The 14,570-nt window shown below is 51.1% G+C and overlaps 1 protein-coding gene across 8 annotated transcripts in view; it reads right to left on the bottom strand.

Moving 5' to 3' along the window:
• Positions 1–9,648, bottom strand: part of Dnai2 (dynein axonemal intermediate chain 2) — a 28,628-nt gene extending 18,980 nt beyond the window's left edge. The window contains exons 1-4 of one of the 8 annotated variants that reach the window (XM_048795814.1): positions 9,489–9,648; positions 2,750–2,833; positions 1,621–1,814; positions 65–226 (exon numbers count right to left, since the gene is read on the bottom strand). In XM_048795814.1, coding sequence (XP_048651771.1) covers positions 65–226; positions 1,621–1,803 — 345 coding nt within the window. In that variant the 5' untranslated portion in view covers positions 1,804–1,814; positions 2,750–2,833; positions 9,489–9,648. Of the gene's footprint in view, positions 1–64; positions 227–759; positions 906–1,620; positions 1,815–2,630; positions 2,834–9,488 lie in introns of those variants that run through there. The other 7 variants (XM_048795810.1, XM_015503547.2, XM_015503546.2 and 4 more) reach the window with 7 other exon arrangements.
• Positions 9,649–14,570: the final 4,922 nt, after the last annotated feature.

Here is a 14,570-nt window from a genome sequence, read left to right as displayed (position 1 = left end):
GGCACACTCTGGCACCCGGGGAGCTGGAGTGGCGGGGGAGGTCCTCAGTGGCGCCGAGCCTCACCGAGCCAAGCTGCATGATGGCATTGATGTAGTTCTCGTCCTTCTCTACTTTTTTCCGGAAGCGAATCGTCTGCTCCAGCTCCAGGGGGTTCACATCCTTGGGCCAGCCCCCCTCGACGTGGTTGACCCCTCGGGTCTCCATCTCAAACCGCTCCGTGTTTGCCTGAACAGAGGGCCACCGGTGAGACGTCCACCTCCCGGACACGTCCAACCTCTGCTCCTGCAAACCAGGAGCCTCCCGGGACCCTCAGCTCTCTGACAGACCTAGGAGGTGCCCTGGCTAAAGCCACAAAGTCAGGAACCCCCAGGTCCTCAGGCAGTCACTGGTGACCTTGCAGTGCCACCCCGTGGAGGCAGCTACTTGGCCCTTGATAGCAGTGGTCGTGGAAGACCCAGGGCCCAGATCCCCTGAGTCTAGTGGGCCCAGGAGCCCACCCCACCTGTTCTGCAAGATTCAGAAGAAAAGAGAAGGGAATGCTTCTTTTCCACCCGGCCAGCATTGGAGTTGGACATCGAAGCATCAACAGGGACTCAGAGGCTGGATCTGCGCCCCTCTGGAGCCAGGGGAGTTTAACCTGTTGGACTAGCTTCTTGGCTCCAGCCCACTTTTCCCCATTTTAAAAACTTTGGTGACGTACACATGACACAACATTTGCCATCTTAATCATTTTACAGTGTGCAGTTCCGTGGCCTTACCATTCACAGTGCCACGCAGTCATCGCCCCGGAGGGAAGCCCTGTGCCCTCGGGCAGTCACTCCCAGCTCCTTCCCACCGCTAAGCTGGCTCTCCCAAGAGTGAGGCGTCTTGCCAGGGCAGGGCTCTGACAGGAGCCTGGGCACTGAGGCCAGCATGGCCGCCATCTTGCCGGAGGCTGTGCCATGGGCACAGTTGTCCTGGTCCTCGAGACGGCCTTCAGGCTGAGAAGTTAATTCATCTAAACCAGGAGTCACCAGACCACTCACGGGATTGTGAATGTGTTCCAGTCAAGTCAAGTGACTCATTTGGTTTGGGGCCTGACCTGGGTTATCTTGACCCAATCGGGTGCTGATCACCAGGTTCACAGGGACAGGAAGCTCTATGGGCCTCCACAGGGCAAAAGGGCATGACCATGGCCCTCGGGTGCTCTTATCTCAGAGCCCCGCCGTCCCTGGCCAGAACTTCCTGTGGGACACTTTTCTTTTTCCAGGATGGGCTTTGCCTGTAGATATGAATCCATGCTCCTGAGAATACCTCTTCCAGAAGCACCAAAGGCCCAAAGTGGCTCTAGAAAGTCTCAGCAGCAAGGCCAGAGCCCCTCGGAAGCAAGGCCGCGCGAGGGAGAGAGAACATCTTGATTGACACTCGCCTGGTCCAGGGGACAGTGCTGCCGCGTCTTCTCCTGAGCCCAGCACTGTGGTGGCTCTTGGGGTGACTCCCCCTCACACTTCCAGCACCCACGCTGGTCCATTCTACCTGGATTCCAGGTGGACAGGACACCCGGGACTCTGACCTGCTCTTTCTGGACACCTTGCCCGAGCACATCTTCACTGACCTGGATTCTTGGGGCAGGGACCCACCTCATGCTCCGACATGCTGGCGGAGCACTGGACGCCCGTGTCCACTGGGTTCCGCTCCACAAACTGCGTGGCCAGCTCCGGGTTGGGGGGGATGTCGATGTTCAGCTCGGCCTGGCGGTCTGAGAAGTTGCAGTGCTTGCCAAACTCGCTGCGCTTCTTCACGTACACGTAGACAATCTCCATGGTGACGGGGGCTGCGGGGAGTGGGGGAGAAGGGAAGGGGTGAGGGGCCACCTGGCCACCCCTCTGCCTGGGTCCCACGGGGCTGCTTCAGGTTCCCATCTGGCTCATGGGCGAAGGTGGGATGCACTGGGTTGCTGTTGCTGAACTGGGGATTGAACCCCAGGGTCCCACCCAAGATAGGCAAACCGTCTATCACCGAGCCACGTCCCCAGCCCTTAATGTTTTGAGAGAATCTCACTAAGCTGCCCAGGCTGCCCCCAAATTTAAGATTCTCCTGCCTCAGCCTCCCCACTACCCATAGGTGTGGCCACGGCCCCTGGCTTGCATCTGAGGGCTCAGCATATGATAAGCATAAATTATCTTGTTCAGTTCTTGCAAATACCCTCTGAGGTGGGCAAGAAAATCACCATTTGATTCAAAGGAATTCGATACTCAGAAGTACCCTGAGCCACTGGCCCAGCATCACAGAGCCACTGAGTGGTGGCGCTGGCCTGCCTGACTCCAAAGCTCTGACCACTCACTGACATGGCTTCTCCTGATCAGTATTATTGGGAGGCAGGAAGAAATGTTGATGGTGGTTTGTTGGGTTAAACAGCGCCTGCTGCGCTCTGGATCTGAGCCATATAACACATGAATCGGAGATCCCTGGGCCCCTTCTGGAAGCCTCCACCCAACCGTCCACTTCCCCACCTAATTGTCGAAAAGGCTTATTGACACCAGAGCCCTCCGTTGCCAGGCTCCACCCCCCCCACACCCACCGCTCTCTGGGCCCCCCTGGGAATCTCTTCCCTCTGCACCAGGCCAGCCGGACAGAGCTGAGCGGTCACCTGAGAGCACAGAGCCAGATGGCTTCCTGAGCAGGAGGGACCGTCAGCCCTCAGGAACCCCTCTGATTTGCACTGGCCATAAAGAGTGGGAACTGGAAAGCAGCTGGGCAGGCCCTGACCTCAGGTCCGGGCCTTGCTCTTCACAGCTGCATGACCTTGCCAAACTCGCTGCGCCCAGTAGTCAGGAAGCTGGTGTTCAAATCCTTGATGTAAGGAAGAAGGTAAGGAAGAGTTCTTCACCAGCGCTGACCCGAGGGCTTAAAGATACACCCGCGGCTCCCACAAGCTGCCCTTCGCTCACCCCAAAGAGACCCTGCCCCCTCCTGCCCTCATCACATCCATGGATTCTCTGGGGCTCAGTGCTGGCCATCTGGTAGGCCTGTCTGCAACGTTATGCTGTGGACTTTAGCAGAACTGTTCATTAGGGGGCCACCCCAACCCTCAGGAATTGTGCCTTTGGTGTCACATTCCCAAGAGGGCTTAGATAGCCCCTGGACTGCAAGAGCCCTGGGGGTGCCGGGGCAGGGAGCTGTTGAATGAGTGGTCACAGTGGTTTGGGAAAGGCCCATTGTGCAAATTTGCTGTGGCAGCACTCACAGCCCAAGGCCTTTTGAGACCCAACAAATCAGACTTTGGCCCCTGAGTGGGTGTTGCTGCCTTTGAATGAAGTAGGGACCTGGTGGGAAAATGGCTGGAGGGCGTATTGCCTCCATAGCCAAACTCAGGAACTAGAGGGATACAGCAGAACTGCTGGACTAGTGAGCCTTTACCTAGCATCGCCGTCAGGAGAGCAGTCCAAGACTGCTCAACAACACTCAAAATGACTCTTTTTTTTTTTTTTGACTCTTATTTTTTAAAAAATCTAAGTATATAGACTTTTCTAGAAAGTACAGTTTTTATTACTGCCAAACTGTATGTTTCATCTTCATTCTAATTATAGTTTTCATTATCTCATCCAATTATGCAACAAACACTTATTAGATCCTACTGTGAGTGATCAGGATGGTGTGGCTCTGGCACGAGGGTAGACATGCAGATGAATTGAAGGAACTCAAAGTTCAGAAATAAACCTTTACAGTTAGGGTTGACTGATCTCTGGCAAAGGTGCCAAGGCAGCACAGTGGAGGTGGGAAGGACTGTCTTTTTGGCAAATGGTTCTGGGACAACTGGACACTCCAAAGCAAAAGAGTGACCACCGCCGGGCACAATGGTGTATGCCTATAATCCCAGAGACTTGGGAGGCTGAGGCAGGAGGATTGCAAATTACAAGGCAGCCTGGGCAATTTAGTGAAGCCTGTCTCAAAATAAAATAAAAAGGACTGGGGATGTGGCTCAGTGGCAAAGCACCCCTGGGTTCAATCCCCAGGAACAAAGAAAAAAAAAAAGAGTGACCATAGATCCCTATCTTACCTCAAATTAATTCAAAATGGGTTGCAGGACTGAATGTAACAGCTAAAACCATAAAACTTAGAGAACACAGCGGGGAAAGACTTCATAGAGATGGTATAAAAAGTATGGTCTCTAAAAGAAAAACAAATGATAGATTGGACCTCATTAAAATTTAAAACTTCTGCATTGCAAAGGATAACATCACGAAAACCAAAGAGGGGCTGGGGATGTAGAGTGTTCGCCTAACATGTGCACGACCCTGACTTTGATCCCCGTAAAACACACACACACACACACACACACACACACACACACACACACAAAAGAAAGAAGAGAAAAAAAGAAAGAAAGAAATTTGGAAGCACAAGCCATAGACTTGGAAAAAATATTTCCAAATCATATATCTGATTAAGGACTTGTATACCAGGTCTGGACAACCTCATGTCCACCAAGACTATGAAATAGGCATCATGATTTCCCCTCTACAGGAACAGAGAGTGGTGCTCAGGGACATGTAGTGCCTTGTCCAAGGTCCCAGTTTTTTTTTTTTTTTTTACCCAGGGGCACTTAACCACTGAGCCATGATCCCAGCCCTTTTTTGTATTTTATTTAGAGACAGGGTCTCACTGAGTTGCTTAGGGCCTCACTAACTTGCTGAGGCTGGCTTTGAACTTGCAATTCTCCGCCTCAGCCTCCCGAGCTGCTGGGATTACAGGAGTGGGCCTCCATACCTGGCCAAGGTCCCAGTTCTTAAACACAGTCACAACCAGGATCAGAGCACATCTGGCTCTGAAGCACTGGTACTTGATCTTGGCTACACATTTAGAAATACCTAGAAGGCTTTATAAAGTTACATGCTGAGGTCAAACTCCTGCCCAACTAAATCAGAATCTCTCAATGGTATTTAAAAAAAAAAATTCTCCAGGTAATTCCAATGTACAACCAACTTTAAAAACCACTGATTTAAAACAAAGACTCTTTTTCATTTTTCAGCCAGAATTTCTCAGTCAGGATGCTCATTAATAAGAGGGGAGTCCCAAGCCCCCTCCTGCAAATGCTGACATGGCCCCCTGGGGTGGGATCTAGCAATTCCTGTTTTCTACAATCACCCCGGATGAAGGTTATAACTAGACAAGGGCTACTAGAAACCCGTCCAGTGCAGCCTGGCTGCTGTCCCCCGAGATGCATGACCAAGAACTGAGAGATGATCTAGAAGCAGATGCCAGGGGTGGACTTGGCCAGGAGCAGCGGAGGCAGGGTGTGAGAGCAAGAGGGCAAGAGAGTTAACCACCCAGTTTCTTTGTAGCCACATAACTTGCTCCTTAAAGGCAGCCCCTCCCCAGCCACTCCCACCCCAGAACAGTCCAACTTGAATCAACAGCAGAAAGGCGTTTGGAGACTCTCTGGGGTAGAAGGGATGGCCTGGAGAGAGAGGCCCAGTTGCTGCAGGACGCCTGAATGGATTTATTCTACAGGGACCAACAAAGAAGGAGCCTTGGAAAAAGAATGTGAATCCAATTAAATCCTCCCCTCTGCCACCACATGGAGAAGCACCTGTTCTTGCTAGACAGAGCCACTGGGCCCAGGCCATTAGGGGCTGCCTCTCTCTCTTTCCTTGAAAGACAATTGTTGGGAGCTGGCCAGCTCCTAGGGGACACAGGAGGCGTCAGAGGAGGAGGAAACTCCAGGAAGACACAGATGGACTCTTGAGCCCAGATCAGGTTTTTAACAGCTTCGCTCTCCTTCTTGGTGCTTCCCAAAGCCAAGCCCTGAGCGAAAACAGAGGCAATGTCTTGTGTCTGGAAGGAGACAGAGGGGACATTTAAAGGCTGGCCCGGTGACAGTGACGGACAGCTCATTCAAGGACTCAGCAGCACAGTTCTTTTCTTACCAGCAAGCAGGGCATAAGATGAATAGCAGGGCCAGCCCAGGGGGTCTCCGCAGTCCCCCTCCCTTGGGAGACAAGTGCTACAGGGGGCTTCCCCAAGTAGGGCTGAGCAGGGCTGTCTCCAAGAGGGCCCAGAAGGGGCAGGAGCAGCGTTGCTGCCGCCTGGACGTTGGGGGGAGGGGATTGCTCTCCCCTCCCCCGTGGGAACTAAGAGACGCAGAAGCTTGCAGGACACCACTACGGGGCCACCCAGACACAGGACGCACAGACCTGGATGCTTGGGTTGGACCAGAAGTGCAAGTCCCCATGTCCTGGAGGAAGGAGTCGGACTGGAACCTTCACAGACCATGCAAACAAAACTCCCCTGAGCTGGGAGAATGAGCAAAGCCATTCCTGAAGAGAACCTGCCGTGGCTTAAGAGAAAGCGCTACCCAAGCTGGCTGGGGACCAAGAAGTGGGAAGGAGGGGTGGCGGGTGCAATAAGGACATGAAAACATCTTCCTCTTCCTGTTCCCTGAGACTGCGGGTCCCTGCATGGCAGAGGGATGCAGGGGGGGGGGCTTCTCATGTCCTTGTGCAACTTCTGTAGTTCTGGGACCTAAGGGTTTTGCTGGACCTTCCAAAGGGCAGAGCTTGGCCAGGCATGGTGGCGCAGGCCTGTAATCCCAGTGGCTCAAAAGGCTAAGGCCAGAGGATTGCAAGTTCAAAGCCAGCCTCAGCAACTTAGAGAGTCCCTGAGTAACTCAGGGAGACCCTGTCTCTAAATAAGATTAAAAATAAAAAAGGCTGGGAGGGATGAGGATATAGCTCAGTTGGTAGAGGGCTCCTGGGTTCACTCCCCAGCACCACACAAACAAACGAACAAAACTAAAAATAAAAAGGCTGGTTGGGCTGGGGATGTGGCTCAAGCGGTAGCGCGCTCGCCTGGCATGCGTGCGGCCCGGGTTCAATCCTCAGCACCACATACAAACAAAGATGTTGTGTCTGCCAAGAACTGAAAAATAAATATTAAAAAATTCTCTCTTTAAAAAAAATAATAAATAAAAAAAAAATAAATAAAAAGGCTGGGAATGTAATTCAGTGGTTAAGTGCCCCTGGTTCAATTCCAAGTACCCATCCCCACCAAAAAGGCAGATCTCCCTGGCAATCTCCCTTTGTCACCTGTCCCTCCTTCCAGGAAAACACTAAGGTCCCCACCAGGAGCATGGAGAATGAGAGCAGGGAAGGGTGGGAGGAGGTCCCAGAACTGGGGAGTGATCAGGTCTGAGCATCTGCTCCGCTGACTACGACACTCGGAGAAGACAGTGGACTCCCTGGGCCCAAACAGAGAAGGGGCCCAACACCCACTCTGTCACCTGCTGAGTGTGTGACCGTGACACCAACCCTCCATCAGAGCTCTGCCCGCCCCCCATACCTCCTCTTCTAATGAACTTAGCGAGACCCTGTCTCAAAAAAAATAAACAAATAAAAATGGCTGGGGATGTGGTTCAGTGGTTTAGTGTCCCAAGTTTACTGTCCCTGGGTTCAATCCCCAGTACAAAAACTAAATAAATACAAAAGAAACAAAGGGTTTGCACAGGGGAAATGCAGGGTCTGAAAGCCAGGAGAAGAGGGCTCGGGACTAAAGTTCAGTGGCAGGGGGCTTGCCCAGTGTGTATGAGGTCCTGGGTTCCATCCCGGGTGTGTGCAAGAGAACTTGAACTTGTTGCAAAGACAAACTGCCCAGCCTTTGGAAAAAGTAACCAACAGTGTGACACTGATCACGACACATAATGGGCATATAATGCCATCTCCTGGGCTGAGGGTCAGATGAAGGGATGCATTTAAAATTCCTGTCACCTTGCTGGGTGCAGTGGCACATGCCTGTAATCCCAGTGGCTCAGGAGGCAGAGGCAGAAAGATTGCAAGTTCAAAGCCAGGCTCAACAATTTAGCGAGACTCTGTCTCAAAACAAACAAACAAACAATTTAAAAGGTCTTGGGGATGTGGCTCAGTGGCTAAGCACCCCGGGGGTTCACTCCCAGCAACAGTAAAAACAAAAATCCTGCACCTAGAAGGTGTGCCATACGATTGACTTTCTTTCCTCTATTGTTACTCCTTTTATCCTTTTCTTTTCTTTCTTTCTTTTTAATTATACAGGGGATGCTCTACCACTGAGCTACATCCCCAGATCTTTTTATTTATTTTTAAATTTTGAGACAGGGTCTCCCTACGTTGTCCAAGCTGGGCCCCTCCAGAGTAGCTGGGATTACAGGCGGCTCCACTGGCCAGGCCAGAAAGGTCCCCTCCTAATGTCCACCCTCCCAGGTTGTCATTCCCACCAGTCACCTGTAAACCTTTAGGAGCCTCCCACCCCCTCCAGGGCAGACTGCCTTCAGGACCAGGTGGCGCAGGGGAGCAGATGCAAGCTGTTCCTAAGTTACAGGATCCTGTGGCCTGGGGGGCTACCTCCGGGGGCAGGACTACTGTGGCGGAGGACACTCAGTCTTTCTTATTCTCCCGATATATATGAAGATCAGATAAACAGCTTAGCTTTGGTTTGGTGGATTGAGACTCTAGGTCAAGTGNGAGCTGTCGGTAGGGGCTTCGCGGTGACGCTTGTCCACGTCCCTCTGCAAGGTCCCGAGAAAACCAGGAACAGTAGTGCCTGGGAAGCCCTGAGCCCTGTTGGTGATGGTGGCCTGGTGATCTGCTCCTGATCCTGGCAGGCCATGGTGCTACTCCTTCCTGTAATTCCCTCCTCCGGCTGCCACCATCTCCCTTGCACGCTGCGTGCTGAACACGTGGGACCACACTGGCCCCCGGAGGAAGCTCCTTGCCAGCGGGGCCGAGGACTTCCACGACTTGGTTGCAGAATGAGGGAATGGATGTTTCTCAGAGGATGAAGGCAATAAAAGTGAGATAATGCAAGTGAGATTGCAAGTTCAAAGCCAGGCTCAACAATTTAGCGAGACTCTGTCTCAAAACAAACAAACAAACAATTTAAAAGGTCTTGGGGATGTGGCTCAGTGGCTAAGCACCCCGGGGGTTCACTCCCAGCAACAGTAAAAACAAAAATCCTGCACCTAGAAGGTGTGCCATACGATTGACTTTCTTTCCTCTATTGTTACTCCTTTTATCCTTTTCTTTTCTTTCTTTCTTTTTAATTATACAGGGGATGCTCTACCACTGAGCTACATCCCCAGATCTTTTTATTTATTTTTAAATTTTGAGACAGGGTCTCCCTACGTTGTCCAAGCTGGGCCCCTCCAGAGTAGCTGGGATTACAGGCGGCTCCACTGGCCAGGCCAGAAAGGTCCCCTCCTAATGTCCACCCTCCCAGGTTGTCATTCCCACCAGTCACCTGTAAACCTTTAGGAGCCTCCCACCCCCTCCAGGGCAGACTGCCTTCAGGACCAGGTGGCGCAGGGGAGCAGATGCAAGCTGTTCCTAAGTTACAGGATCCTGTGGCCTGGGGGGCTACCTCCGGGGGCAGGACTACTGTGGCGGAGGACACTAGAGCACTGGTCCTGGGTCCACCGCGGGCAGAGCAGTCCCAGAAGCGCCCCGGAGGATCTCCTCGCACTCTGGGGGATCTTTACCCTCGGGGGCGCTCTCCTTCACCCTTCACGCTCCCCTCCGGCCTCAGCCCTTATCCTGGGTGGGCTCCTCCTGCCGTTGGGTTCCGCCAACCGGGAAGCGCCGGATCCAGCTGCTCAAACGGCTCCGCAGCAGCCGAGTTTACCGGTTGCCTAGCAACCCCGGGGCAGGGACGCGGGCGGCGCGGGAAGCGACTCGGAGCACGTGACTCCCGCCCGCCACGTCGGAAGCACAGCCTGACCCTCCTCTTCTGGAGGTCTCTGGCGGGTGACCCAAGGTGGCCAAGAGAGTGAGCTGTCGGTAGGGGCTTCGCGGTGACGCTTGTCCACGTCCCTCTGCAAGGTCCCGAGAAAACCAGGAACAGTAGTGCCTGGGAAGCCCTGAGCCCTGTTGGTGATGGTGGCCTGGTGATCTGCTCCTGATCCTGGCAGGCCATGGTGCTACTCCTTCCTGTAATTCCCTCCTCCGGCTGCCACCATCTCCCTTGCACGCTGCGTGCTGAACACGTGGGACCACACTGGCCCCCGGAGGAAGCTCCTTGCCAGCGGGGCCGAGGACTTCCACGACTTGGTTGCAGAATGAGGGAATGGATGTTTCTCAGAGGATGAAGGCAATAAAAGTGAGATAATGCAAGTGAGATTGCAAGTTCAAAGCCAGGCTCAACAATTTAGCGAGACTCTGTCTCAAAACAAACAAACAAACAATTTAAAAGGTCTTGGGGATGTGGCTCAGTGGCTAAGCACCCCGGGGGTTCACTCCCAGCAAGAAGGGGATCTGGGGATAGAAACCACACCTAGAGCCGAGATAGCTTCCTGTGGGAAGCCCGGAGTGCGCTTTGGAGCCATGAGTCCCAGCATGGCCCTCTGCTGCCTGTGTGTCCCTGGGGCAAGTTAACTTTCCTTTTCTAAGCCTCAGCTTTCCTCATCTGCAAAGTGGGGGACAGCGGCCCCCTTTAGAGGATAATCGGGAGGATGAAATAAGGTGATACAGAGGAGTGTCCAGCCCTGTGCTGAAGGTAGAGCTGGTGGGGCCTGTTCACCCCCTCTTTTATTTACCACGAACCGGAATGAGGTTAACCTGGGTTCAGGGATGGATGCTGGAGATCTGGACAGACAGGAAATGAGTCATCCAAGAAGTGGGATTTGGGGTTGGAACCGAGCCTTGGAAAACCGTTCAGAGTTGCAGGGGAAAGGGCTGGGGAGAGCATTCCAGCCTGGGAGTGGAGGGTGACGTGAGCAGGGGCGGGGTGGTCTTCTAGGAAGAAAGGCGTTGGGGAGGAGGGGGGAGTTGTGGATCGCTCTGGCTGGAGTTGACCCTCCCTGCAGGGGAGAAATAAGAGAGGAACTGGCAAAGGTCACTTGCAGCCAGTTTGTGAGGGGCCCAGAGGCAGGGGATTCCCAGATTTCATGTGGGAAGCCCTGAGTGGGGTTTGGAGCTGTTTAAGTAACAGAAGAAGCGCCCGTTCGCCCCTGCTTCCCAACCTCTCCACAAGTGTGCATTTGACACCACCCTCCAACCTTGAACCCAGAAGGTACAAGGAAATCCCCAATCATGGCATTTGCAGGTAAATGGGACAGAGTTAGAGAAGATAATGCTAAGTGAAGTTAGCCAATCCCCCAAAACCAAATGCCAAATGTTTTCTACGTTGTAAGGAGGCTGATTCATAGTGGGATAGGGAGGGGGAGCATGGGAGGAATAGATGAAATCTAGATAGGGCAGAGGGGTGGGAGGGGAAGGGAGGGGGCAGGGGGTTATTAATGACGGTGGAATGTGCTGGACATTATTATCCAAAGCACAGGTATGAAGACAGGAATTAGTGTGAATATACTTTGTATACAACCAGAGATATGAAAAATTGGGCTCTAATGTGTAATAAGAATTATGATGCATCCTGCTGTCACATATAAATAAATTAAAAGAAATTCCCAAGGAGGGGCACCCTGCAGGGCCGCCTACCTTCCCACTTGGCTCCTGCTCCTACCAGCTTCCCTGGCAAAACTCCTGGGGTGGGGGGGTGAGGGGGTGTGAAACCCCACTGAAAGGGTTCCGTGGGAGCCAGACAAACCGCCCAGGGGTAGGAAATGAACAGGCTGGCCGGACCAATAATGGCTGGCTGGGGCTGCAGTCCCCCACCCACCCCCAGCTGGGGAGGCTTGGGGGGGTGGGCTGTCTGATGATGTGGGTGGAGAATGGGGGTGGTAGATAAGAAAAGAGGAATAGGAAGAGTCCAAAGGACACTTTCTCTTGTTCAACGGTTTATTTTGGGCTTCCCACCCCCACCCACGATCAGGAGGTCCGAGTGCTGCCAACTACCGCCGGAAACTGTTCTCTGGTAACCTCTTGGCAGGCCCATCTCAGCCACCCTGGGAAGGCAGCATGAGGTCATAAAATTAGGGACATTCATGAGAAACTAGTTTTTTAAGATATTGCACTATCTCCCAGATCTCCGCCCCGGCACAGTGTCACTGGCAACAGAAATTCTTTCCGGAGAGCAGCCCCTGGCCCTGGACATCCTCCAGGCCAGCCCTCAATCCACTGCACCACTGACAGTCACCCCCTCCCTTTTCTTTTCCAATTTTTTTTTATTGGGATAATATTTACATCACATAAAATTTGCCATCTTGAGTGTTTGTTAGTGTACAGTTCAAAGGCATCACGCACACTTGTATCATATGCAACCACGCCCACCATCCATCTCTAGCCTCTTCAAGTTTCCAAATAGAAACTGTACCCTTGAAACAACAGGTCCCCCTCTCCAATGCATGGGCTCATTCAGCTGGGCAGAGAAGGAGAATGTGCTCTGGGCTGGGTGAACTGAGCAAAATTTTTTTTTTTTTTAGAGACTGAACCCAGGGGTGCTTAACCACTGAGCCACATCCCCAGCCCATTTTATTTTTTATTTTGAGACAGGGTTTTGCTAAGTTGCTTAGGGCCTCACTAAATTGCTGAGACTGGCCTTGAACTTAAAAATCTCCTGCCTTAGCCTCACGGAGTTGCTGAGATTACAGGCGTGTACCACGGTGCCCGGCTCTAATTTTCCTAAAGTCCAGTTCGTCTACTTTTTTTTTTGCCTTTGTCTTTGATGTCATGTCTAAGAAATTACTAAGTTCAATGTTGCAAAAAATTTCCCTGCTTTGCTTTCTTCTAAGAGTTTTGTAGTTTTAGGTCTTACATTTAGGTGATCACCACTGTTTAAAAAAGACTGTCTTTCTGGGGCTGGGGGTATAGCCCAAGTGGTAGAGTACTTGCTTGGCATGTTCAAGGCCATGGGTTTATTTGGTTGTCTTTATGCCTGAGCCACGCTCTTGATTTCTATATCTTTGTTCTGTTTTGAAATCAGGAAGTGTGTGAGTCTTTCAGTTTTGTTCTTCTTTTTCAAAATTATTTTGGCTCTTTGGAGTCCCGTGAGACCCCACATAAATTCTAGGATGGATTTTTCTTTTTCATATTGTTTGGATGTACTGGGATCAAACACAGGGCCTGGCCCAGGCTAGGCAAGTGCTCTTCCACTGAGCTATACCGCCAGCCAGGGTGATTGATTGGTTGATTAGTGCTGGGTATTGAACCCAGGGCCTTGTGCATGAGGAGCAAGCACTCTATCAACTGAGCTATATTCCCAGCCCAAGGATGATTTATTCTTATTTCTGCAAAAAGCATCATTGGGCCGGGCGCAGTGGCACATGCCTGTAATCCCAGCGGCTCGGGAGGCTGAGGCAGGAGGATCACAAGTTCAAAGCCAGCCTCTGCAAAAGTGAGGCACTAAGCAACTCAGTGAGACCCTGTCTCTAAATAAAATACAAAATAGGGCTGGGGATGTGGCTCAGGGGTCCAGTGCCCCTGAGTTCAATCCCTGGTAACCACTCCCATCACAAAAAAAAAATCATTGGGATTTTGACAGAAATTGCATTGAATCTGTAGATCATCTGGGGGTAGTGTAGACATCTTAATATTCAGTGTTTCAGTATGTAAATATGGATGACTTTCCATTTATTTACATTTTTAATTTATTTCAGTGTTTGTTAGTTTTCATTGTACTAGGCTTTTGTCTCCTTGGTTAGTTGATTTCGAGGTGTTTTATTATTTTTGATGCTATTACAGATGAAAAATTTTATAGTGCAAATCTGAAATAAGTAGATTTCTTTTCTCTGATAGTTTATTATTATTGTACAGAAATGTAACTGATTTTTTTGTGTTGATTTTGTATCTAGTTACTTTGCTGGATTTATTAGTTATGACAACTATTTTGAATCCTTAGACTTCCTCATGTAAGGTCACATCATCTGTGAACAGGGGAAGTTTGACCTCCTCCCTTCCAAGTTGATGCTTTTCGTTAGTCTTGCCTTGTTTAAGGTTTTGGACAGAACTTTCAGTACCATGTTGAATAGAAGTGACCAAAGTGGGCATCCTTGCTGTCCCTCCTCTTTTAAAATAACCCTTTTATTTTAGAACAGTTTTGGATTTACAGAAAAGTTGTAAAGATGGTACGAGAATCCCCAGGTGCCCCATCTCTGGTCCTCTATCATCACCATCTTACATTAGTTCTGGAAAATTCTTTAAAATGTGTGAGTGAATAATGCTATCATTAACTAAATAAAGTCCATACTTTTGAAAAATATCATTAGTTTCTCACTGTTACGGTTTGACTCTGAGATGTCCCTAAAGACTCGGGTGTCGAAGGCCTGGTCTCCGATGTGGCGGTGTTGGGGTGGGGGTCTTGGGAAGTGATCACAAAGGCTTTGACCCCATCAGTGGGTTAATCTCTTGATGGGTTCATAGCAGATGGCATTGTTGAAAGGTGGGAGAGGGGCTGGGATTGTGGCTCAGCGGTGAGCGCTCGCCTAGCACCGGCGGGACCCAGGTTCAATCCTTAGCACCATATAAAAATAAAGGCATTGTGTTGTGTCCATCTACACCTAAAAAATAAATACTAAAAAAAAAAGAAAGGTGGGAGAGCCTCGTTGGAGAAGTGGGTCTCTGGGGGCAGGCCCTGCATCCTGCAGACCCTTGCTCTTTCTGCTCTTGGTCACTAGGAGGTGAGTAGCTTTGCTCTAGAACCCCCTCCCCACTGTGATGTTCTTTTTTTA

The sequence above is a fragment of the Marmota marmota genome, unplaced genomic scaffold (genome assembly GCF_001458135.2).
Source record: "Marmota marmota marmota unplaced genomic scaffold, marMar, whole genome shotgun sequence".
Lineage (NCBI taxonomy): Eukaryota > Metazoa > Chordata > Mammalia > Rodentia > Sciuridae > Marmota > Marmota marmota.
Note: the sequence above shows the minus strand (reverse complement) of the source record. Positions and strands in the feature narration are given on the sequence as shown.